Raw genomic sequence first — 23,711 nt, 5'->3', positions numbered from 1 at the left:
TAGTCTCATGGTGATCATTGTTGTAAAAAAATTACTCACAATGTGGGGAACTCTTAATTTCCCCCTAAAATGGCTTTGAGATTGAGAGCCAATCAGTTCAAGGGCAATTTGGAATGGGCAACAAATACTGGCTTGCCTGTGACTTCAACATACCAGATAAAAACAAGAAGAAAAAAGATCCAACAGATTTCTGTTCCATGAAATCATTCCCTTCTGAATATCGCTAACTAGTGGAGTTTCCTGAGATGGGATTATTGTTATCTCTGAACAAAGGTTAAAGACCATCTTTTCCATGTGTTAAAGGGATCTTGTCACCCTTTCATTGATTGAATATTTTTAAAATTTAGCTTAATTGATCTTGGCCTTTGTACAAAAATTATTTTGATTATAAAACAATGAACCATCCAATGTGTTCCTTTAATCTAATGTTGAACACATCAGTACAAAATTTTATTTCTAAGTTTTGTCATAATTTTTATTTAAGTACAATCTTTGCAACCATTTTGTGTCTGCAAATTCTAATTTTCACTTCTAACATTTTTAAGAAGGTTTTAGATTAATCTCTAGCATAAAAAATGGATAAAAACCTATCTAAGATAAAACCAGCATGAGTTAAAGACAGGCCTTCATGATGGAAGAAACATTTATTGATAATCTTTCAAATATGATCATAGCTGAATTTAAAGTTTCAGCGAATGTTTTGATCTGTTTTGCTGACTAGAGCTCATTACTCTGGTTATTGGCACACGTATCCTTTATTCTTAGTGCATTGTGACCTTGATGGACAGGATCCTCCGGACTTAATTGAAATATAAGGTGGCTGCTGTCAAGAAATCACATTACTTCTGAGGTGGCTTCCTTTAGCTACTTATGCTTCTTCAATAAATTTTAATCTGAGAAAGATTGGCCTCTAACAGTATATGCTTATTTGTATTATTTGTTTTGGGAGGTGTTGCTGACTGGACCAACATTTATTGCTTTTGTGAAGGTGGTAGTGAGCTGCCTTCTTGAACACCTGCAGTGTAGGTAGACGCACAACGCTTTTAGGAGTTCCAGGATTTTGCTCCAGTAAAACTAAAAGAACACTCATATATTTCAGGACAGTGAGTGGTTTGGAGGGGAACTTGCAGGTGCTGGTATTCCTATGTATCGGTTCACCTTGTCCTCGAGATAGATGTTGTCATGGGTTTGAAAGTTGTTCTCAGAGGAGCTTGGGTGAATTTTTGCAGTGCATCATGGAAATAAATACAGGTGCTACTGAGCATTGGTGATGGAGGGAATCAATGTTTGTAGATGTGGTGTCAATGAAGCAGGTTAATTTATCCTGGAGAGTATCAACCTTCTTGAATGTTGTTAGAGCTGTGTTCATCCAGGCAAGTGAGAATATTTGATTGCATTCCTGATTGCCTTGTATATCGTGGAAAAAGTCTGGGGAGTCAGGAGGAGAGTTACTTGCTGCAGAATTTGTGTCTCTGACCTGCTATGTATTTATATGGCTAGTTCAGTTCCACTTCTAGTTAATGGTAACCCCCTGGTATGTGGATAGTGGGGGATTCAGCGTTAGTAATAACATTGAATGTCAGGGTGCAATGGCTAGATTCTCTTATTGGAGATGATATGGTTTGGCACTGTGTGCCACAAATGTTACTTGTCATTTGCCAACCCAAGCCTGGTTATCGTCCCTGCCTGTTGACAGACAGCATCAAAACTTTCCACTTGGCAGTTTGTCACTGCCAGGGATTAAATGAGTTGGAGCAGGATGAGGCTAAACAAATTAAAAGAATGCATGATTCAAAATGAACTTGAAGATCAACAAGCCCAGGTCAAAGAACAATATGAAGTAATGCTTACATAGGACATAAAACACGGAAAAAGGTCATTCCATGCAATCGGCCCATGGCAGTGTTTACACTCTGCACAAGCTACTTCTTATTTTCCCTCATAGTACCATCTACTCACTTACCCTAATCAATACTGTTTTAATCACTTTGTTTCTTTGAATCATTTACTTCATTTCTTGGCAAATATCTTATAATAGTGGCTTCTAGTTTAGCTATTCCCTACTAGAGGAATCAACCATTCTGTACCGCTCTATCAAAATCTTTCAAATTTTAAATAGCTCTATAAGATCATCTCTCAATCTTCTTTTTTTCAAGAGAAAACAGACAAAGCCTATTAATATTTTCTTGACGTTTCTATGCATGTCTTGTATGACAGATGCAAACCCTCTCTATGGCTTCTCGAGGGCTTCTATATAATTTAAAGAAGTATATAGTTACTACAACAGCACCCAGTACTCTAAGGTTTGACACAGGTTTAGCATAACTTACCTATTTTTCAATTCTGTTACTTGAGAAAGAAATCATCATTATTTGTTTTTCTTATGATGTTGCTAATATGTGGTACAACATCTGGTGATTGATGTATTTGTACACCAAGATGCCTTTGTTACTCTATGCCAAATAGACATTCATCCTATAAACAATATAACCATGTTTCTTTCCAGAATCAGATGAAATATTTAAAAGCAAAGTAATATGTATACTGGAGAAACTCAGCAGATCAACAATCTGTTAGGAGAAAGTGAGGACTGCAGATGCTGGAGACCAGAGTCAAGATTGTGGTGCTGGAAAAGCACAGCAGGTTAGGCAGCATCCGAGGAGCAGGAGAATTGACGTTCCGGAACGAAGGGCGTATACCTGAAACATAGATTCTCCTGCACCTCGGATACTGCCTGATTTGCTGTGCTTTTCCAGCTCTCAACTCAGGTCAAGAATCTGTGGAGAGATAAGGTTAATGTTTCTAATCCAAAAGGGATCTCCTTCAAAACTGCATTACCACCATCTGCTCTTTGGCTACCCTTTCAAAAAAATCATTAGGTTTACCCTAATGAAATGCTTGCTAACTATTTGTTCTTTATTTCTTGACTTTCTTTAGTTCTCTCCTTTTGTTTCAATGCTATTCTTTTTTCCTTGCAGTGGCATTAGGTTAAATGGTCAATTACTCCTCAAACATGTTTTGTTTTTCTTCCTAAATATTGGAATCACCAGTCTGCTAGTCATCTACCATTACACCTTTCTATAATGAGTTATTAAATATGAATAGTGACAGTTCTTCCATCACTTTTCTGGAGTGTTTCAAAATACATGATGTAATCCATCTGGACAAAGGCTTTTGACTCTTTGAGTTTGTTTAATTTATTCAATACATCTCTTTTGTTATTTTAAATGTAATTTTCTCATTATTCATTTCATACTCAATGCCATGTCCATGTTCCTCTGTCACCTGCCTGAAGTCAAGAACTTGGCAACTATTCACCAAACCACAGCAGTGTTTGCAATGGGTAAGGTAGGGAGGCAGGATCTGAGTCTACGCCAGCTAGAAGAGGTCTTAAAGGCATTAACCTGTGCACATAAAAGCTATAAAGCCAACTGACTTGACCACTGCCAGTATTATATTGTCTGTCCATTAATTGTCCATGTGACAGCATGGGTGGGTCTGTGGTTAGCACTGTCGTCACACAGCACCAGGAACTCAGGTTCAATTCCAGCCACGGGTGACTGTGGGGAATTTGTACTTTCTCCCCATGTCAATGTGGGTTTCTATCGGGTGTTCTGGTTTCCTCCCACAGTCCAAAGATGTATAGGTTGGTGGTTTGGCCATGCTAAATTGCCCATAGTGTCCAGATATATGCAGACTAAGTGGATTAGACATGGGAAATGTAGAGTTACAAGGATAAGGGGTGGGGATGGATCTGAAGGGTTGGTGCGGATTCAATGGACTAGATGACCTACTTACACATTGTACGGATTCTATTCCGACCATTGCCTTGCTTTAACTATTGATGGGTCTGTAAATGTTTTCGTCATAGCATCATAGAGAAGTACAGCATGGAAACAGACTCTTCGGTCCAACCCATCCATGCCAGTCAGATATCCCAACCCAATCTAGTACCACCTGCCAGCACCCAGCCCATATCCCTCCAATCCCTTCATATTCATACACCCATCCAAATGCCTTTTAAATGTTGCAATGGTACCAGCCTCCACCACTTCCTCTGGCAGCTCATTCCATACACGTACCACCCTCTGCTTGAAAAGGTTGCCCCTCAGGTCCCTTTTATATCTTTCCCCTCCCACCCTAAACTAGTATTTTGATTTATTTTCCTTGCTAATTTGGTTTCATAGTTCCTGTTATGGGTCAGCATGGACCAGTTTGGGCCAAAAGGCCTGTCCCTATGCTGATGATATCTATGTCTCTATGACTCTATGATCCTTCACATGCCAATTTTGTTTTCATATTTCTCCTAAACTCAATGTAATCTCTCCTATCTTGCAATCTACTGTGCTCTATGTACCTAATGTATGTTTGTTTCTTCATTTTCAATTGGTCCCTCAGGACTTTTTTCACTCACGGCGTGTCACTCGAATATGGTCTGTTCTTGCTTTTATGCAGAATCAATTTTTCCCACACTCTGTTGAATACCTTTTTAATTATTTCCCATTTGAGAGAGTACAGAATATTTCCCAAGGGGGGACAATATTAGAAATGCCTCAAATGCCAGTCTAGCCAAACCAAAGCAGTAAAACAGCAAACAAAATGCCATCTCCTAGGTTACACGCTGTAAACACCGTAAATTTTATTAGTTTTCAAAAGAGCAAGCCAGCTTTCATTGCATCAGCTATTGGTTCATCAATCTTCACTGTAAACAAAGTTAACCTAGTGAGAATTATAAAGATATAGTGAACCAAAGGTTAAAATGCACGTGATCTTGTAAGTACTGGATTTAGCAAAACATCGATGAAACCAAGGAAAATCTAAGCCACTAAACCAAAGAAACAACACCTGACATCCCAATAAAGTTAGTACACAGGCGTCTCTGTGGTTTACAGTTTCAAAGATTGGTTAGATTGCATTTCTGGAAGGAGAAAAACAAGTTCTTTCATCGGTGGGCATTCTGAAAATATTTGAAAATATTTTGTTTAACTTTTCAAAATCTGTAATCACTTTGATGACTCACGCATAATACCCACAAAATGCCTTCAACCATTAAACATATTTTATTAAACTGATTAACCTTCATCAAACATGAAATAAACTTAGTCAAGAAGAAGAAAGTGGAATCTTGCAATCTTTGATGTTTGCAGTAAAACTTAGATGACTATTCGATGAATATACAAAACACGAATTCATGATTTTAAAAAGGACAACACAGGAAATCTTCACTCTTCACTTTATCGTTTAGTACACAATATTCTAATTCAACAACTTAAATTAAATTCTCTATTACTTGTTCATTTTTTTCTGCTCTGATGTCTTGCTTTAGATAGTACTGGAAGAAAAACACACTTTAGTAACCCATTAATTCTATATTTATGTCAAAATGTTACAGAAAACCTTTGTTAATATATTGCAGCAAGTAACTTGGCATTGTTGCTGTACAATTAGCAGATGTCTAGTCTAATGGAGACTATGTGGCCATTGTTCTACACATCCATATGATTCACTAACGCCCTTTAGGGAATGATACTTTCCACTGTTGGTGGTTTGGCCTACATGTGATTCCAGACCTACTATGAGATGGTGGACTCTTAAGTACTGTCTCGGCAATTAGGGATGGGCAATAAATACAGGCTTAGCAGGTCAGATTTTGAGAAAGCAACCTCCTATTTCCCAGTGTTTGACCACTAGTGCGTGTCCCTATATCTGAGGCAGAATCTAAATGCATACAGCTCAAACAATACCCAAGACGTTTGACATCCTCAAGGACAACACAGTCCACTTGACTTGCATCCTATTCACCACATTCAACATTTATCCCCTTTACCACCAATGCACAGTAATAACTCAGCAAGGGTCCTTCACCAGCACCATCGTTATTACCTAGAAGGAGAAGGAGCAGTTACATTAGAACACCACCAGTTCTCTCCCAAATCATGCACCATCCTGACTTGGAACTATATCATATTCCTTCACCATTACTGGGTCAAAATCTTAAAACTCCCTCCCTAACAGCACCTGTGGTCGTCCCTATATGCCAAGGACTACAGCAGCTCAAGAAAATAGCTCATCCCCACCTTCTCACAGGCAAGTAGGAATGGACAATAAATGCTGGACTAGACAGTGATGCCCCACATCCCAGGAATGAATTTTAAAAAATGAAACTTTGTTCTTGTTTACATCAACATTTCTTGTGAATTAGCCTGATGAGTCTGAAACAAAACAAAACTTTGACAAAATGTGTTTTTTTCCAGCAGTTATTAATTTCTGAATGTGAATTGTCAGATAGCCATATATGGAACATCATGAATTTCACAAACTTATGTGAAGTGACACAAGATTGGAGCTCAAAAATGCAACCCTCAAAGGTTTAGGCTGTAAGATGAAATGATACTGAACCCAAGATAACACATTAAACTGACAGCCCAAGGTAGTAGAAGAATGAAGATCTAGGGTCCCAAATATTAAACATATGAACATATGAAATAAGAGTAAAGGTAGGCCCTTCAGCCCTCAAGACAGCTCCATGATTCAATATGATTATCATTTACCTGCTTCTTTTATAAATTTCACATTTCGATCCACCACTAATTTCTATCTACCACTGTCTTTTAAAAAAATGACCCTGCTTCCACCTCCTTTTGAGACAGAAAATTCCAAACCATATGAGAAAAAAAAAATTCTTGTCATCTCAATCCTAAAATGGTGGCCCTTAATTTTAGATCAGTATCCCATCCTTCTGGACTCACTCACAAGAGGAAACATCCTATCCCCATCCATCTTGTTGAAGACTTTCAAAACCTTATAGACTTCAATCGAATCAACCTCACTCTTCTGAATTCCAGTAACAATATGTCCCGTGTGTCCAGCCTATCCTCATAATACAACCTACTAATCCCGATTTAGTAAGCCACCTCTGATCTGTCTCCAATGCATTTACACACTTCCTTAATAAGGAAGCCAAAATTGGACACAGTATTCAAGCTGTGGTCTCACCAGTGCCCTGTACAACATTCTTATGTTTATGTTCAAGTCAACTCAGAATAAAGGATAGCAGCTTGTGACACATTAACTATAACACCCAGATTCCTGTCCGCCTGGGAACTCTGTAGTCATTCTCCATTAAGTAATACTCTGCTTTTTCATTCTTCTGCCAAGGAGAACAATTTCTCATTTTCCCATGTAATACTCCATCTGCCATTCACTCAACATATCTATATCTAGCTGCATTGCCCTTATGCTTTTTTCATGATATGCTTTTCTATATCGTCAAGTTTAGCCACTCTGCTCGTGCTCGCCTCATCTAAATCACTGATGTAAGTTGTAAAAAGTTGAGGACCCAGCACACATACATTTTTGGGACTCCACTAGTTACTACTTGCCTGCCAGTCAGACAAACGATGTGCCATAGTCATGCAATTTCTACCCCTACATATAACAGTGAAATTCTGCTCCTCATTGCACACCAGGTTTATTAAAGAATGCTAATATTGCTTGAGGATATTTAGGTCAGCAAGAAGTCAACATCTTCAAAGAATGAACAAGAAAGAGAAGAATGTTAAAAAAAAGTAAAATACACAACTAATGTAAGTTGTTTCATTCCTACCACAAATCTGTACGATAGAAAGCATCACAAAGTCAAACTCCAAATATTTAACTAATTTAACATACCACTAGATGGAGCTTTATACACATCTTCCTCTACTTCTGGAGTAGAGCTAATGAATTACCAACATCTGACAGACAGGAAAAATTGAGAGCTTTTCAGGAAAATTTTGCAATGTGGTATTGTCGCTAGACCAGAGACTCAGATGATGCTCTGGGGACCAATGCTTGAAATCCACCATGGCAGATAGTACAATTTGTATCCAAAAATAAAATCTAGATCTTGGTAGACAATAAAATAATTCATTGAGAAGAGGAGATTCCAGAAATAACCCTATCTTCAATAGTAGGTGCAAATGATAAGCCTGAGGCATCTGCATCCATCTTTAGTCAGAAATGCTGAGTGGATAACCCATCTTGGATTCCTCTGGAGGCCACCAGCTTGATTCACTCCACAATATCAAGAAATGGCTGAATGCACTGGATGTTGCAAAGTCTATAGGCCCTGATGACATTTGGCAACAGTACTAAAGGTGTACAATCCAGACATTTCTTCACCTCTAGCCAGCTGTTCCAGTGCACCTACAGCAATGAGATCCAACTGACAATGTGGAAATTGCCCAGGGAAGTGTGTCCTGTCCACCTAAAGCAGAACAAGTCCAACACTGCCAATTACCACTCTAACAGTCACATTCAATCACTGGCAAATTGATGGAAGAGATCAAAGACCATTAAACAGCACTTGCTCAGCAACAACCTGTTCCCCGCTGCACAGTTTGTGTTCCGCCATGGTCATTCAACTCCTGGCCTCAATACAGCTATGTTTACAACTTGGACAAAGCAACTAAATTCCAGAGATGAGGCAAGAGTAATCATTGTAGATGACAGACAAGATTAAAGGAGACAGGGACTAAATTACCCATTACAGGATCCCTTGTCACCAATGTACACTTGTGTCCATAGTGCTTAAGTGACTGGGTCAGTTCAGTTTCAATAGCAATGTATGGGCCTAAACTGCTGTTAAATACTGGATGGACTTAACCTTTTAATAAATACTCAATTCCCCTTTCCATAAGAGAATAAAATAGTCGGTGAGATGAAAGAACCAAAACAACAGTTACATTGACGAAGTTGCTAGCCTAAAGTTCACATGGTGCTTATTTTAATGGATTCTGCCTGATTATTCGTCCACCAATGTTCAGTGGTAGCAGCTGCACCATCTCGAAGATGCACTGTGGTAACTCAGCAAGGCTCCTTACACAGCACTCATCCAGACAAGGAGAGAATTCTGTAATGTTTCTGGCTTGATGATTGTAGATGACAGACAAGATTAAAGGAGACAGGGACTAAGTTATCCATTGAAAGATCCCTTACCACTGATGTGTACTTTTGTCCACAGGTGCTTATGTGACTGGGCCAGTTCAGTTTCAGTGGCAATCTGAAAGACTGTCAGATGTTTATGTATGTTTATGTACTCTTGTGCTGGATATGGTCAGCAACTGGCATTTGTGTGCCGCCAATGTTACTTTCCACTTATCAGCCCATACCTCAAAGTTGTCCATGTCTAGCTGCACATGAATGAAGACTGCTTAAATATTTGAGGTGAAGTGAATGGTGCTGAATATTTTGCAACTGTCAATGAACATCCCCACTGCTAATTGAAAACTGAAGGGAGGTCATTACTCAAATAGAAAGGCTGTTTTGGTACAGTGATGGTGTCCCTACCTCTGAGACAGAAGACCTGGATTCAAGTCCCACCTGCTTCATGAAGCATGTAATAACATCTCTGGGTCGATTATAAACTGTCTAATCTGAGTGATTACCACAGAGATGTCCTGGGACAGAGATGATTAACCTACAACAACCATTAACAATCTTCCTTTGTCATAGGTATGACTTGCACCACCAGAGAACTTTCCCTTGATTTCCATTGACTTTGTTTTGCTTGAGCTCCTCGATGCCAACCTTGGTCAAGTAGTCTCTTGATGTTGAGTTAACCTCTCCTGAAATATTTAAGCAGTCTTCATGCGCAGCTAGACATGGACATCTGACAGTCTTTCAGATTGCCACTGAAACTGAACTGGCCCAGTCACATAAGCACCTGTGGACAAAAGTACACATCAGTGGTAAGGGATCCTGCAATGGGTAACTTAGTCCCTGTCTCCCTTAATCTTGTCTGTCATCTAAAATGATCAAGCCGGAAACATTACGGAATTCTCTCCACTTGTCTGAATGAATGCAGTTATAAGAACACTCAAAAAGCTCAGTAACATCCAGAATAAAGTGAACAACTTGATTGACACCCAATCACTACTTCCAATGTTTATTTCCTTTACCACCAAATCAGGATAGTGGTGGCGTTCCCATGTTCCTGCTGCCTTTGTTTTTCCAGGTGGTAGAGGTTCCAGGTTTAGAAAATGCTGTGTAAGGAGCCTTGCTGAGTTACCACAGTGCATCTTTGAGATATTGCAGCTGCTACCACTGTACATTGATGGTGAATGGATAACCAGGCAGAACTCACTGAGGTAAGCACCACTGTTTCAGTCTACACTCAAGAGTTTAGAAAGGTGAGAGGATACCTAATTGAAGCATACTAGAAGTAAATAGGTTTGATAAATAAGACATAGAACCAATATGTTCTTTTGTGGAGTAATCAAGAGTGAGTTAATAAACTTAGGCTAAGGGGTGACAGATTTAAGATAGAGATGAGCAGAAACAACTTCTCTTAAAGGGCCGTGAATCTGTGGAATTCATTACTCCAAAGTGCTGGATTACTGAATCAATTTAAGAAAGGGATAGGCAAATTTTTAATCAGTAATGGGTTAAAGGGTTATGGGGAGCAGGCAGGAAAGTGAAGTTGAGGTCAAGGTGATTGTATTTAATGGTGATATAGCCACGATTGTATTTAATGGTGGTACAGGTTTGAGGGGCTGTTCCAATTCCTAGTTCTTACGTTCATATCCAAATCCACTTTAATTTCAATTCTATGAACCAAGAATGTAAAATTAGAATAACAAGGCCAGCTTGAGAACAAACTGCAGAAAATCCTCTTTTTGAGCGGCATTGTGGCTCAGTGGTTAGCATTACTGCCTCACAGTGCCAGGGACCCGGGTTCGATTCCTGCCTCGGGTGACTGTGCAAACTCCACACATTCTCCCTGTGTCTGTATGGGTTCCCTTCAGGTGATCTGGTTTCCTCCCACAATCCAAAGATCTGCAGATCAGGAGAATTGGCTATATCAAATTGTCCATAGTGTTAGGTGCATGAGTGAGGGGTAAATAATGGGTAGGAAAATGGGTTCTGGGTGGATTACTCTTCAGAGGGTCAGTGTGGACTTGTTGGGCCGAAGGGCCTGATTCCATAATCAGTGTGATTGTGGTTCGTGAATTCACCTATCTAGACCAAAAAAAAAGTAGCAACAAAATCCAGCATCTGCAGACAAATTTGCATATATGCAATTTTTAACAAAGTCTGCACTCAGTAATTTCATCATTCGTGGAGATCTCAGAAACAGAATGCACATGGGATTCAGTTTTCACTCAATGTTCTTACAGCTTGAATCAGCCAAACTAGTGCCAAAGATCTGGGAATTTAAAATTGCACTAACAACTACTCAATTTTATTTTCAATGTTTTTTTGCATTGCTTTAAGATGCAATTAGTTCATCAAACTTGATCACAAAACCAGACACAGATCCTCCAACTACACTGAGTTTCTTATATTTATACAACATGACTAGTCCCATTTTAAAAAAAAGTTTCGATATTAAAAACATACTGAGAAACTGACTAGGGTAAATTAGCAACAATAATAAATAAGACAGCAAAGTTTTTAAGTCATTTTCAGTGGATGTTATATCAGGTTGTATGGTCATAGAAGACAGGGTATTTAATAAAAAATGCCTCAGCCACATCAATAAAACTGAATTGTTTACTGCTCATCAATACCAATGAATACCTTCTGATGGAACAAAACTTTCTATCACGTCACTCAGTTGCACAAGATTTCTCGATGTTTGAGGTGACATAAATGTGGATTTTAATTGGACACGAAACTGATCCAGCAAAGCTCTGCTCCCATATTTCACACCTGTCTGATTGTGCTTGCAGTTCTTCATGAAAGTTATACAGGAAGGAGGAGGCATTGCAGTTTTGGTTAAGGAGGTAACTACAGTGCTGGAGGAAGAGAATGTCTAAGAGGGTTCAAAGGCAAAGTCAATTTGGCTAGAGCTGAGGAATAAATAAGATACAATTACATTTACTTAGTGTGGTCTAGACCAACAACTGGTAGAAAAGATGCAGGAAGTTAGAGAGAAATGCCAACATTGTTAAATAGTTGCAGTAGGGTACTTCTATTACCCAAAAATAGACTGGAATACTAACAATGCAAGGAGCAGAGAGGGTAAATATTTCTAGATTGTAATCAGGAGAATTTTCTACACCAGTCTGTTGCCAGTCCAATAAAAAAGGATGCAATGTTGGATGTAGCCTTTGGAAATGATGTGGGCCAAGTGGATCAGTTGCTAGTGCGGATTATTTAGGAGACAGTGATCATGGTATTGTAAGGTTCATGCAACAACCAAGAGTAAGAAAAATCGACTGGCGGAAAGCTGACTTCAATAGGGTGAGAAAAGAACTATCAGGATTGTCTGGAACAAGAGGTGGCAGGAAAAAACAGTAACTGAACAATGGGATATCTTCAAAGAGAAAATGCTTCAGCTATAGTCGATATATATTCTCTTAAATGGGAAAGGTAGGACAAACAAATTCAGAATTTCTGGATGGCAAAGGAGGTAAAGATTAACACAAAAAGAAAATGTTTATCACAGGCATAAGGCAGAAAATATAACAGAGTCAAAATGAACACCTAAGCAGGAAGGTGAAAGAAATTATGAGAAAAGACTAGCTGCTGACAGAAAGGAGAATCCCAAATTCATCTGTAGGCATCGAAATAGTGAAGGGGTGGTTAGAGAAGGAGCAGGACTGATAGGAGAGCAAAAAATGTGATTTACACAAGGACTTTGAAGGAAGTGAGGATAGAACTTATGGGGGGAGCTGTCCATAACCTTTCTGTCTTTGCTACATTCAAAAGACTGAAGAACTGCAAACATTAAAGTCTTTTTCAAGAAAAGGTGTGAAGGATAATCCCAGCAGTTGCAGTCCAGCTAGTTTATCTTTGGTGGTGGGGAAGCTTCGCGAAACAATTATTCAGTTCTGGATGATTAGTTTTTTTTAATTCACCCACAGGATGTGGGTGTCACTGGCTGGCCAACATTTATTACCCATCCTTAGTTGCCCTTGAGTAAGTGGTAAGTTGCCTTCTTGAACTGCTGCAATCCACATACTGTAGGTAGACCCACAATGTTGCATGGAAGGGAATTCCAAGACTTTAACACCCAACAACACGGAAGGAACAGTGATATGTTTCCAAATCAGGATGGTGAGTGGTTTGGAGGGGATCTTGCAGTTGATGGTGTTCCCATGTATGTGCTGCCCTGGACCTTCGAGATAGAAGTGGTCATTGCTTTGGAAGGTGTAGTCTAAAGAGCTCTGGTGAATTTCTGCAGTTTTTTTGTAGAGAGTACACACTGCTGCTACTGAGCATCAGTGATGTGGTGCCAATCAAGCGAGCTGTTTTGCCCTTGATGGCATCAGGTTTCGAGTGTTGTTGGAGATGCACCCATTCAGGTAAGTGGGAAGTATCCTGTCACACTCCTGACTTGTGCCTTCTAAGATGTTGCAAAGACCTTGGGGAGTCAGGAGATGGGTTATTCACTGCAGTATTCCTGGCTTCTGCCTTGCCCTTGTAGCTACTGTATTCCTCCGGCTATTCTGGTTCAGTTTATAGTCAACGGTAACCCCCAGGTTGTTGATAGTGGAGGATTCAGTGATGGCAATGCCCTTGAACATCAACGGGCAATGGTTAGATTGCTTTTTATTTGAGATGGTTATTGCATGCGTACCAAATGTCACTTCCCACTTTTCAGCTCATGCTTGAATGTTGTCCAGGTCTTGCTACGCTTTGACATGGACTGCTTCAGTATCCAATGGGTCACAAGTGGTGCCAAACATTGTATAGTCATTGGGGAACATTTCCACTTCTGACCTTATGATGGAGAAAGAGTCATTGATGAAGCAGCTGAAGATAGTTGGTCCTGGGAAACCATCCTGAGGAACTCATGCAGAGATGTTCTGGAGTTGAGATTTAAATTTATGTGTAAAAAAATGCAAGACACTTAGATAATTATTATATTTAGTACAAGTCGATCTGTTGTAACGCGTTTCATCAACCGCATTGACAAATTGGAAACTCTTTCTACAATGTGAATTTTTAAAATGTGTGTTGGCTGCAATACAATTACATTGCCAACACTTTAATTGCTGTTTCTAAAGAGCAATCTTTCCATAACACAGGGTTGCACAAGAACACAACCACTGTGTCATAGAAAAATTGACTGTATGGAGAAAATGCCAGAGATTGGCATTAGCTAATGATTCCTGTCTGAAGAGTGAACGCAGGGACAATAGGCCAAATGGGCTCCTTCTGCATTATAAATTTCTGAGATTCTGTCAGTTTGGCCTGTAATTTGAACTGCTTAATAGTTTAAAAGACTGTATACACAGTCTGTTCTGTTTAAAGAATACAAATCATACTGATATTGGTAGGTTAAACTGCACTCCAAATGTGCGTAGGATAAAATCCATGACAATATAAGTTAATATAAGTTAATATACTTACAAGTAATAATGACTCTGCAATAACAAGAACACAATAAAAAACACAAAGCATCAGTTCTGTTATTTTAATTATTATTAATTGAGGAACATAATCATAATAAATGTACACTGCCAAATATTAGGCAAATTACAGGTTTCATTGCAAGGGTGACCCTGTTACATTAATCCAATCAGTACAGACAATACTATAAAGAATGATCAGCATAAACCATTTTCTTTTCCTAAAGTGGCGACTAGAGGGTTTATGTTGTATCAACGAATAATGGAAAACAGATAAGAACTTGGGGAGACGGGACCAGGTGAATTCCGGAAGGATGTTTCCCTTTGTGGGAAGACAAAAAGCAGGAATAATTTAAGAATAAGGGCTCTCGATTTTAGGACAGGGACATGAGGATTTTTTTTTCTCTTTTTCAGGGATCCCTATTATGTGGAAGGCTTGGTCTTTGAAGCTATTCAAGGCTGAATTCAATAGATTTTGGATTGACAAGAAAATCATGGGTGATGAAGTGCCATCATAAAACTGGAGCTGAGCCTACAACTAGATCAGCCACGATTATCTCAACTATTGAATGGTGGAGCAGGCTGAAAGGGTCAAATTGCCCGTCCCTGCTCCCAAGTGGTTTGTTCCTATGGATACAAACTTTCCCCCGTCCTGCTGGAAGTTCAGAAGAAAACCCATTCAATACATCTAAACTGAAGTTGAGGTGAGGAAGTTCCTAACCATAAAAAAAATACTGGGAATTATCTTCTTTGAACTTGGAACCAGTAAAAATATTAGTGTAGGCATTAAAAAAAACTTGGACTAGTTCAAAAGGAATTTATCACCTTGCTTTATGCGCAATAACCTAGTGCTGTAAAATTCTTTAAATGAAATAAAATTGGTTATTAAAGTCATGCTATTAAAATAATTAATTTGATACAGTTCTAATTGAATTGCCTCCTTTCAAATAATTGAAGACAGCACTTATTTCCATTAATGGTCTAATCATATTCAATTACTGGTAATTAATAGTTGAATGTCATATAACTAATTTGAGACAGTTTTAGAGGTGATACTGGAAAAGCGTACATAGAAAAGTTTGTAAAAGGATTATTTGGAAGGGTACAGAACAAAGGATATTAAGATGATCATTAAGCAGGAAGATAGTAAAAGACAAACTAACAAAACCTGAATCAGTACAACTGATTCAACGGTTGAACATTATTTAACTTGTAACTACCTGAAACTTCATTTACAAAGTCCAAGCTAGAGATTTAATTTGGAAACTACTTATTATGACAAGCATTATTATAACCTGAAGAATTGCATTTTGTTACTGGTATTAAGTAATGTAATACTATGTGATTCTTGTTCTACCAAATATATTGTTATGGTGATTAGGGATGGTGCAAATTACTATGTTGATTATATTGTGTAGTTAAGTAAAGCAGTACATTCAATTTCATGTCACGTACCGAGGTCTTTCAGGTGTGACAAGAGTTGTTGGTTTATGCAGGTCAGATTCTACAATTTATTAAATCCTAAAGCCAAATGGTAACGAATACATGAAATGAGACATGGATGGTAACTTCCAATGCAATTCTCCTTAATCTTTTTTCAATCAGATTTTTGCTATAAATTGTGCTTCTAAAATAATCTGAAGTTGAAAACAAAGTAGGTAAAATTCCCAATGAAATTAATGAGCTTTCATTGTACTGCACTTTAATTACATTGTGTGCCCTGATACTCTTGGATATTACTAGAACTTCTTTTAAAGCACATCCAAAGTGCTGAATTTCATAATTACAAATATGCATAAACAAAATAAATACATTAAGAATGCAAAAATGCCCTGGTATATTTCACAAGCCTTTTAAAAATAAACAAGTTACATTTAGACTTCACCTAATGGCAGATGCGTCTTCAGCTGTAAAATCTCATTGACTGGCTGTTTTCTGTCCTGATAAAAATCAAGCCCTGTGATCAGCTCCACATCCCTCACTCGTGCTCTGTGGGCCCACATTCGCTTCTCAACCCACTGGGATTCCTCTTTGCCATCCTGCCAAAGAGTACAGGACTCGATCATTGACAGCTTAAGTGTCTAAATCAAAGTCTTCCAAAATTCCTGGAAATATAAACTTGATGGGCTTTAGAGCCAACCAAGGACCAATGCTTCAAATACCGAACAGGTAGTTTGTTACATTTATTTCTTCATAACAATTAGTTCTGTATTCGTTTAAAAATATTCAAAGTTTACTTAAAAAGACATAAGACACATTTTCTAAAAAGATTTTTAAAAACACTTATCCAAGCTGCCAAGATTAGTTACTTAATCTGTACTAGAGATGTCACAACACAATCAGTACTTCAGGTTTACTTACTGCACAGCTCTCACTGTTGTCAGGTCTGTGAGGCAGAATGAAAGCCAATACATCCACTGAGGTATTACACGTTAGAGGGGTTCTCAAGGTGTCCTTGCAATTGGTAAGGATAATGTAGTAGTGAGTTGGAATAGGGATTTCCATATTGTTAACTTTCCTTCAAAAACAAAATGATCCATTTGAACAAAAAAGTACTTTATTAATTTACTACATGATCAGTCTGATCACTTTTTAAGATTTATAATCTGCATGCCTACATCTCTTTGGTCTCCACTCTTACATGCATACTCAAAGGAGGGACACTATTTCTTTATTCTACAAAATTTGTTTTTTCACATTTGTTTGCAAAAAATATGCAGTAGTCACAAAGGTACTGACTTATGACTTCCTATTCTGGATCAATGGTGCTGGAAGAGCACAGCAGTTCAGGCAGCATCCGAGGAGCAGTAAAATCGACGTTTCGGGCAAAAGCCCTTCATCAGGAATAAAGGCAGAGAGCCTGAAGGGTGGAGAGATAAGCTAGAGGAGGGTGGGGGTGGGGAGAAAGTAGCATAGTGCAGTAGGAGAGGGACTCCCTGAGGTTCTTGTAGAGAGAGGAGGAAAACTTCTTCAAGGCAGGCATCCTTGCAAGAGGATTCGCAGTAGGGTTAAAATCAACTCAGGGAGTCCTTCTCCCACTGCACTATGCTACTTTCTCCCCACCCCCACCCTCCTCTAGCTTATCTCTCCACCCTTCAGACTCTCTGCCTTTATTCCTGATGAAAGGCTTTTGCCCAAAACGTCGATTTTACTGCTCCCCGGATGCTGCCTGAACTGCTGACCTCTTCAGCACCACTAATCCAGAATCTGGTTTCCAGCATCTGCAGTCATTGTTTGTACCTTATGACGTCCTATAATTAGTTCCAATTTTTCTTACATCTTGTTATTCCTGTAATTTGGTGTATTCAGCAAATTTGTATATCACTACGTTTGTTCCTATGTCACAATATTTATGCAAACAAAGATAAATGAAGACCCAGCATAAATCTGTGGGCAATCAGTATCCAATTCAGCCATTCTGAAAACAGTCATTTAATTTTACTGTTATTTTCCATTGCATAATTTATGTTATTGATGGGGAAGGTCCAGAAAGAGAGAGGTTATCCTGTGTCTTTATATGAGCTGGTTTGACCACACTTTGAGTATGGAGTATAAGCTCTGATCATCCTAGCTCAAGACAAACAGAGGTGCAGTGAGGTGACTGTAAAGAAATATATAAGAATGATCCCAAGTGGAAAGGAGTTATGTTCTGAGAAAATTCATGAAGAAAATTAAACATTGGAGTTTAGATAGAATATTAAGGAGAATCTCATTAAACAAAAAAGATAATATATGTTCTAGGTAAGACAAGTAAAGAATATTCTAGAGTATTAAAGTTATTGAGCAAGGTGTGTAATACAACCATGAACTTAAGTCAGTCAAAAAGTAAATTTTAAAAAAATGTGTCAAGCTCTTCTTTCTTCGTTTTGAGAAGTTTAGGATCATCTACTGGTAGGTATCAATATCTTCAGGGGCCTTCACGGGTTAGCTTAAGAGACTGAAACCCATTTCTCCAGTGTACTAAGGAATTGAAAGGCCTTCATTTTGCATACTTGACTCTAATGTTTGTTTTACTAAAACAAAAGGAGATCGTACCGGAATACGTATTGAACTGAATCAGTGATAGGAAGCAGAAGCTAGTGGTTTTTTAGCCTTAGAGATAGTTTGCAATGGAGCCCCTGAAGGGTCAGATTTGATTCCATGACTGTTCAATTAATATAAATGACTTAGGATAGTAAGTACCATTCCAATGTTAGATTATAATAAATATTTTCCAGTAGGATGGAGAGACAGGAGGATAGTTGTAGGTGTCACCAGGGCCAGGGCCCTGTTGTATCTCCTGTTTTTAGGACTCTTAGTCCATGTGATGGTATTAAATTGGAAAAAGTGCAAAAAAAAATTTGCAAAGGTGTTACGTGGACTGGAGAATTTGAGCAATAAGAAGAGGCTGGATAGGCTGGGACTTGTTCCTTGGAGCATATGAGGCTGAGGGGTGACCTTATAAAATCATGATGTGCAGAGATAGGTGATTAGCCAAGGTCTTTTCTCCAGGGTATGGGAGTCCAAAACTGGAGGGCACAGGTTTAAAGTGAGACAGGAAAGACTTATAAGGAAGCTGTGGGGCAACGTTTTTCCACACAGATGGTGGTGTGTATATGAAATGAGCTGCCAGAGGAAGTGGGAGAGGTGAGAGTACAATTATAACATTTATAAGACATTCAGACAGGGACATGGATAGGAAAGGTTTAGAGGGATATGGGCCAAATTCAGGCAAATGGGACAAGGTCAGTTTAGGAAACTTGGTCAACATGGACGAGTTGGGCTAAGGGGTCTGTTTCCATGCTGAAGACACATGGGCTTTGACGTAGAGGTGCTCTAGTTCTGTCGAGGATGAGTGATGAAGTTAGGGATCAGGCACTCGGGCCCTCACTAATGGGTGGCACGGTGGTTTAATGGTTAGCACTGCTGCCTCACAGTGCCAGAGACCCGGGTTCAATTCCCGCCTCAAGCGACTGACTGGAGTTTGCACATACTCCCCGTGGGTTTCCTCTGGGTGCTCCGGTTTCCTCCCACAGTCCAAAGATGTGCAGGCCAGGTGAATTGGCCATGCTAAATTGCCCGTAGTGTTAGGTGAAAGGGTAAATGTAGAGGTATGGGTGGGTTGCGCTTCGGCGGGTTGGTGTGGACTTGTTGGGCCGAAGGGCCTGTTTCCACACTGTAAGTAATCTAATCCTCTCCTTACCTTCAACACTAGCCAGAGACGCTGAAGGACAGAAATGTGTTCAACCCAACCCAATCCTGAGACCTGATGGACTGACAACAATTTGCTCACAGTTCATTAATGTGTGGGCTGACTGAATTTAATTCAATTTGATTCCTACTGGTTTTTCAGCTGCCCATCCAACCATCACCGTGGAGTCATTGTGTCCCCTCAATCCTATGGCTCTCAGCCTTGTTAGATACACTGACCCCTTCCAAATGTCAACCACAATCTGCAAGCCACTCCACTCATCTGGGTGCTTCAACAGGCGGCCCCCACTGGGGAACACATGATGCCATCATCTACTGGCAACTGGCAACCAAGAACTGCCTCACCACGACTCAATGCATGTCTGCCTGTACACATGATCCTCTCCCAAATGGATTCTTCATTTGTCACTGACTGTCTTCAGTATTATGAGCTCAAGACCCTCAAGTACATGGATTTGGGTGATTTTCATCTTGAGTAACTCCCTTGCCTAGGCTTTGATGTCAGAATGACAGAGAGTTTGGAGAAATGGACAGTAACATGATGGATGAAATTCAAAATCAAGTCAGATAGAGTCATAGAGATATAGAGATGTACAGCATGGAAACAGACCCTTTGGTCCAACCTGACCAGATATCCCAACTCAATCTAGTCCCACCTGGCCCATATCCCTCCAAACCCTTCCTATTCATATACCCATCCAAATGCCTCTTAAATGTTGCGATTGTACCAGCCTCCACCACTTCCTCTGGTAGCTCATTCCATAGACGTACCACCCTCTGTGTGAAAAAGTTGCCCCTTAGGTCTCTTTTATATCTTTCCCCTCTCACCCTAAACCTATGCCCTCTAGTTCTGGACTCCCCGACCCCAGGGAAAAGACTTTGCCTATTTACCCTATCCATGCCCCTCATAATTTTGTAAATCTCTATAAGGTCACCCCTCAGCCTCCGATGCTCCAGGGAAAACAGCCTCAGCCTGTTCAGCCTCCCCCTATACTTTGCGAGGATTAATATGGAAAGAGCATGATGTTGAACTGAGTAAAACTGCACAGACACCTTGACATCCACATTCACAAATCCATAAAAAGATGGCAAGATAGGTTTATCATCTGGGTTTAAAAATAGTTTATTTGGATTTATAAATAGAAGCATAGAAAAGAAAAATACAAAAATAGCTAGAATTTTATAAATCAGTGACAAGGCTCAGCTGGAATCTTGTGCACAATTATAGGCGCCACTCCTGAGGAGAGATGTAAAGGCATTACAAAGGGTGCAGAGGAGGATAGTCAAGGTAATGGCTGGAATGATTGGTGAGGAATACACTGGAAAAGACAGTATTGTTCTCCTTAGAACATAGATTTACAGGATTATGACATGTTTTAATTGAATAAATAGTGGCAAACTATTCCAAATGAAATATGAGTCAATAACCAGAGTTCAAAAATGTAAAATCTCTTGCAAAATATTCAGAGGGAATATAAGGAAAAATGTTCTCAATCAAATTTATTGGAATGGTCACCCTAAATAAGTGTAGAAGCTATTTAGATACTGGAGGATGAGTAAAGTGCAGGGATATGGACAAAGGCACGGTTGTGAGATTTGAGAGTGCTCTTCCGAAGAGTCATCAGAGAGCTTAGTGGATCAAACGATTTTGTTCTATGCTGTGAAGTTCTATGATTCATTTTACTCAATATAACAAACGTATTTTTAAAATATTCATGCTTCAGCAACACTGCCACAAGGGGAAATATAAAGTTTAGTGCATGACAACAAATTTATTAGTGTCTGCTTTGGATTAAATTCTAACATAACTCTCAACTCTCAGCCATTTCTATAAAGACATATAGTATTTGTGAAACACAGCATCACTGAAAAGTATTACTTACGCTTGGATTATGTCAGGAGTATCAAATCGCCCATCGTAATTTCGATCAAACACAGGTCCACTGATCACATTGATGCCATTTCTCTGCTCAGTATACTTCAACAGCAAAACATTGTGAAAATAATTCCATATCTCTGTCAAAGAAACAAGAAACAATGACTTTGATATCTTTTATCCTGCAGCATAATGCTAAACGTAAAATAAACAAAAAAAACTCAAAGTACTCCACTTTTCCACTAGCTAGTTATTAGGTTTCAACTAGACAAGACAACTTAATACATAAAAAGAATAGACAGAAAGTACTCAGGTTCCCACATGATTCAATGCGGATGCAAGCATCAAAGAAAAGAAAAATGTCTTGACTTCAACATTATCCACAAATGGGTATATAATTCCAATCACACTTTTCAGATAATGAGACAAATGGCTACAGCATGATCTGAACTTCAGTTGGTTTGGGTCTAATAACCAGTAGGAAGCTTATATATACATTTATTATTGTCGATACACTTCCAAATCTCAAATTATTAAAACTTTTTATTCCTACATTCATGGGATGTGGCTTTTGCTGGCTGGGCTATTTCTTTCCTATTCTGGTAGCTCTTGAGAAGGTGATGATGAACTGTTTCCTGAGATACTGCAGCCCATTTCATGTAGGTAGACCCAAATGCTGATAGGGAGGGAGTTCCAGATTTTAGCCAAGCCATACAAAGGTTGAAGATATATTTCCAAGTCGTGACAATGAGTGGTTTGGAGGGCATCTTGCAGGTGATGGTATTTCGATGTATCTGCTGCTTTAGTTCTTCCAGATGGTAGTTGTTGTTGAGTCAAAAGGTGCTGTCCAAGAAGCCTTGATGAATTCCTGCAGTGCATCTTATAGTTGCTACACACTGTTGCTACTGTGTGTTGGTGCTGGAAAGAGATGCTTGTGGATGTGGTGCCAAAGAAGCAGGCTGTTTTGTCCTGGATGGTGTCATTTATTAAAAGAGTTGCAATCATCTTGGCAAGTAGGGATATTCCGTCACGCTCCTGATTTGTACTTTGTAGATGGTGGCCAGTTTTTGGGGAGACAGGATGCGAATCACTGCTGAATACCTAACCTCTGACTTGCTCTGGCAGCCACTGTATGTGTATGGCTAGTCCAGTTCAGTTTCTGATCAATAGTAACCCACACAGGAGATTTAATGATGATAATGCCAGTGACTGTCAGAGTGTAATGATTAGATTCTCTGTTGGCAATGGTCTTAACATGGCACTTGCTGTATTTGCACATGGGCTGCTCCAGGACCTGAGGAATTGCAAATGGTGTTGAACATTGTTCACTGATGACCACACATCCCAACTTCTGATCTTATAATGAGGGAAGGTCATTGATGAAGCAGTTGAAAGGGTTTGGGCCGAGGACCCAACACTGAGTAACTCCAGCAGAGATATCCTAGAGCTGAGATGACTGACATCCAACAACCAGAACCATCTTCATATTGCCAGGTATGACATCAACCAGCACAGAATTTGCCCATCCCTCCCCAAATTCCCAATAACTCCAGTTTTGCTAGGGCTCCTTAATGCCACATTCCATCAAATTGAAATTGACGTCAAGGGCTGTCACTCTCACCTCAACTCTGGAATTTGGCTCTTGGTCCAGAAGGTCCATTTTCATTTTTTTTGATAGTTTACACATTGAGTGGATTGCTAGGGCATTTCAGAGGACAGTTAAGAGTAAAACACAATGCTGTAGGTCTAGAGTCACACAAGGGTCAAACCAGGCAAATACTTCAGTTTCCCTTCCTGAAAAGTGAACCAGATGCATTATGACCAACATTAGACTTTTAATTAAAGACTTCTATTAAATACAAATTCCATTATTAGCCGTGGTGAAATTTGAACCCAGTTCCCCAGCACATTATCTGGTTCTCTGAATTATTGGTTCTGCAACTATATCGCTATGCCACTACCTCCCCAAACTACAGTTCTGAGCATATCTATAATTCCTAAAGGTACAATCAGTACTTCACTTTGGTGATATGTATGAATAGCCTACAGGTAGTTTCCTCATAATATTGTAGTGAAAAACCTAACAGGGCATATTTGAAACAAACACTGAGAATGCCAAGAAACTCAGCAGGTCTGGCAGCATCTGCGGAGAGAGAGACAGAGTTAACATTTTGAATCTGGTATGACTCTTCCTCAGAACTGTTCTATTAATGTACAGTAAAGGAGTATATCATCATGTGATATTTTGTGAAAGTTTAAACAGTGATAAATTGCTTTTAATCATGTGTTCAAATGAGTCATAA

At 39.2% G+C, this 23,711-nt stretch overlaps 1 protein-coding gene across 1 annotated transcript in view; it reads right to left on the bottom strand.

Annotated features, from left to right (window-relative positions):
• Positions 1-14,392: 14,392 nt before the first annotated feature.
• Positions 14,393-23,711, bottom strand: part of LOC140462927 (ectonucleotide pyrophosphatase/phosphodiesterase family member 3-like) — a 146,083-nt gene continuing 136,764 nt past the window's right edge. The window contains exons 21-23 of the mRNA XM_072556428.1: positions 21,416-21,548; positions 16,704-16,860; positions 14,393-16,381 (exon numbers count right to left, since the gene is read on the bottom strand). Of these exons, the coding sequence (XP_072412529.1) occupies positions 16,217-16,381; positions 16,704-16,860; positions 21,416-21,548 (455 nt within the window). The 3' untranslated portion in view covers positions 14,393-16,216. The remainder of the gene's footprint in view (positions 16,382-16,703; positions 16,861-21,415; positions 21,549-23,711) is intronic.

Source organism: Chiloscyllium punctatum, chromosome 3 (genome assembly GCF_047496795.1).
Source record: "Chiloscyllium punctatum isolate Juve2018m chromosome 3, sChiPun1.3, whole genome shotgun sequence".
Lineage (NCBI taxonomy): Eukaryota > Metazoa > Chordata > Chondrichthyes > Orectolobiformes > Hemiscylliidae > Chiloscyllium > Chiloscyllium punctatum.
This window is presented reverse-complemented; position numbering and strand designations above follow the sequence as displayed.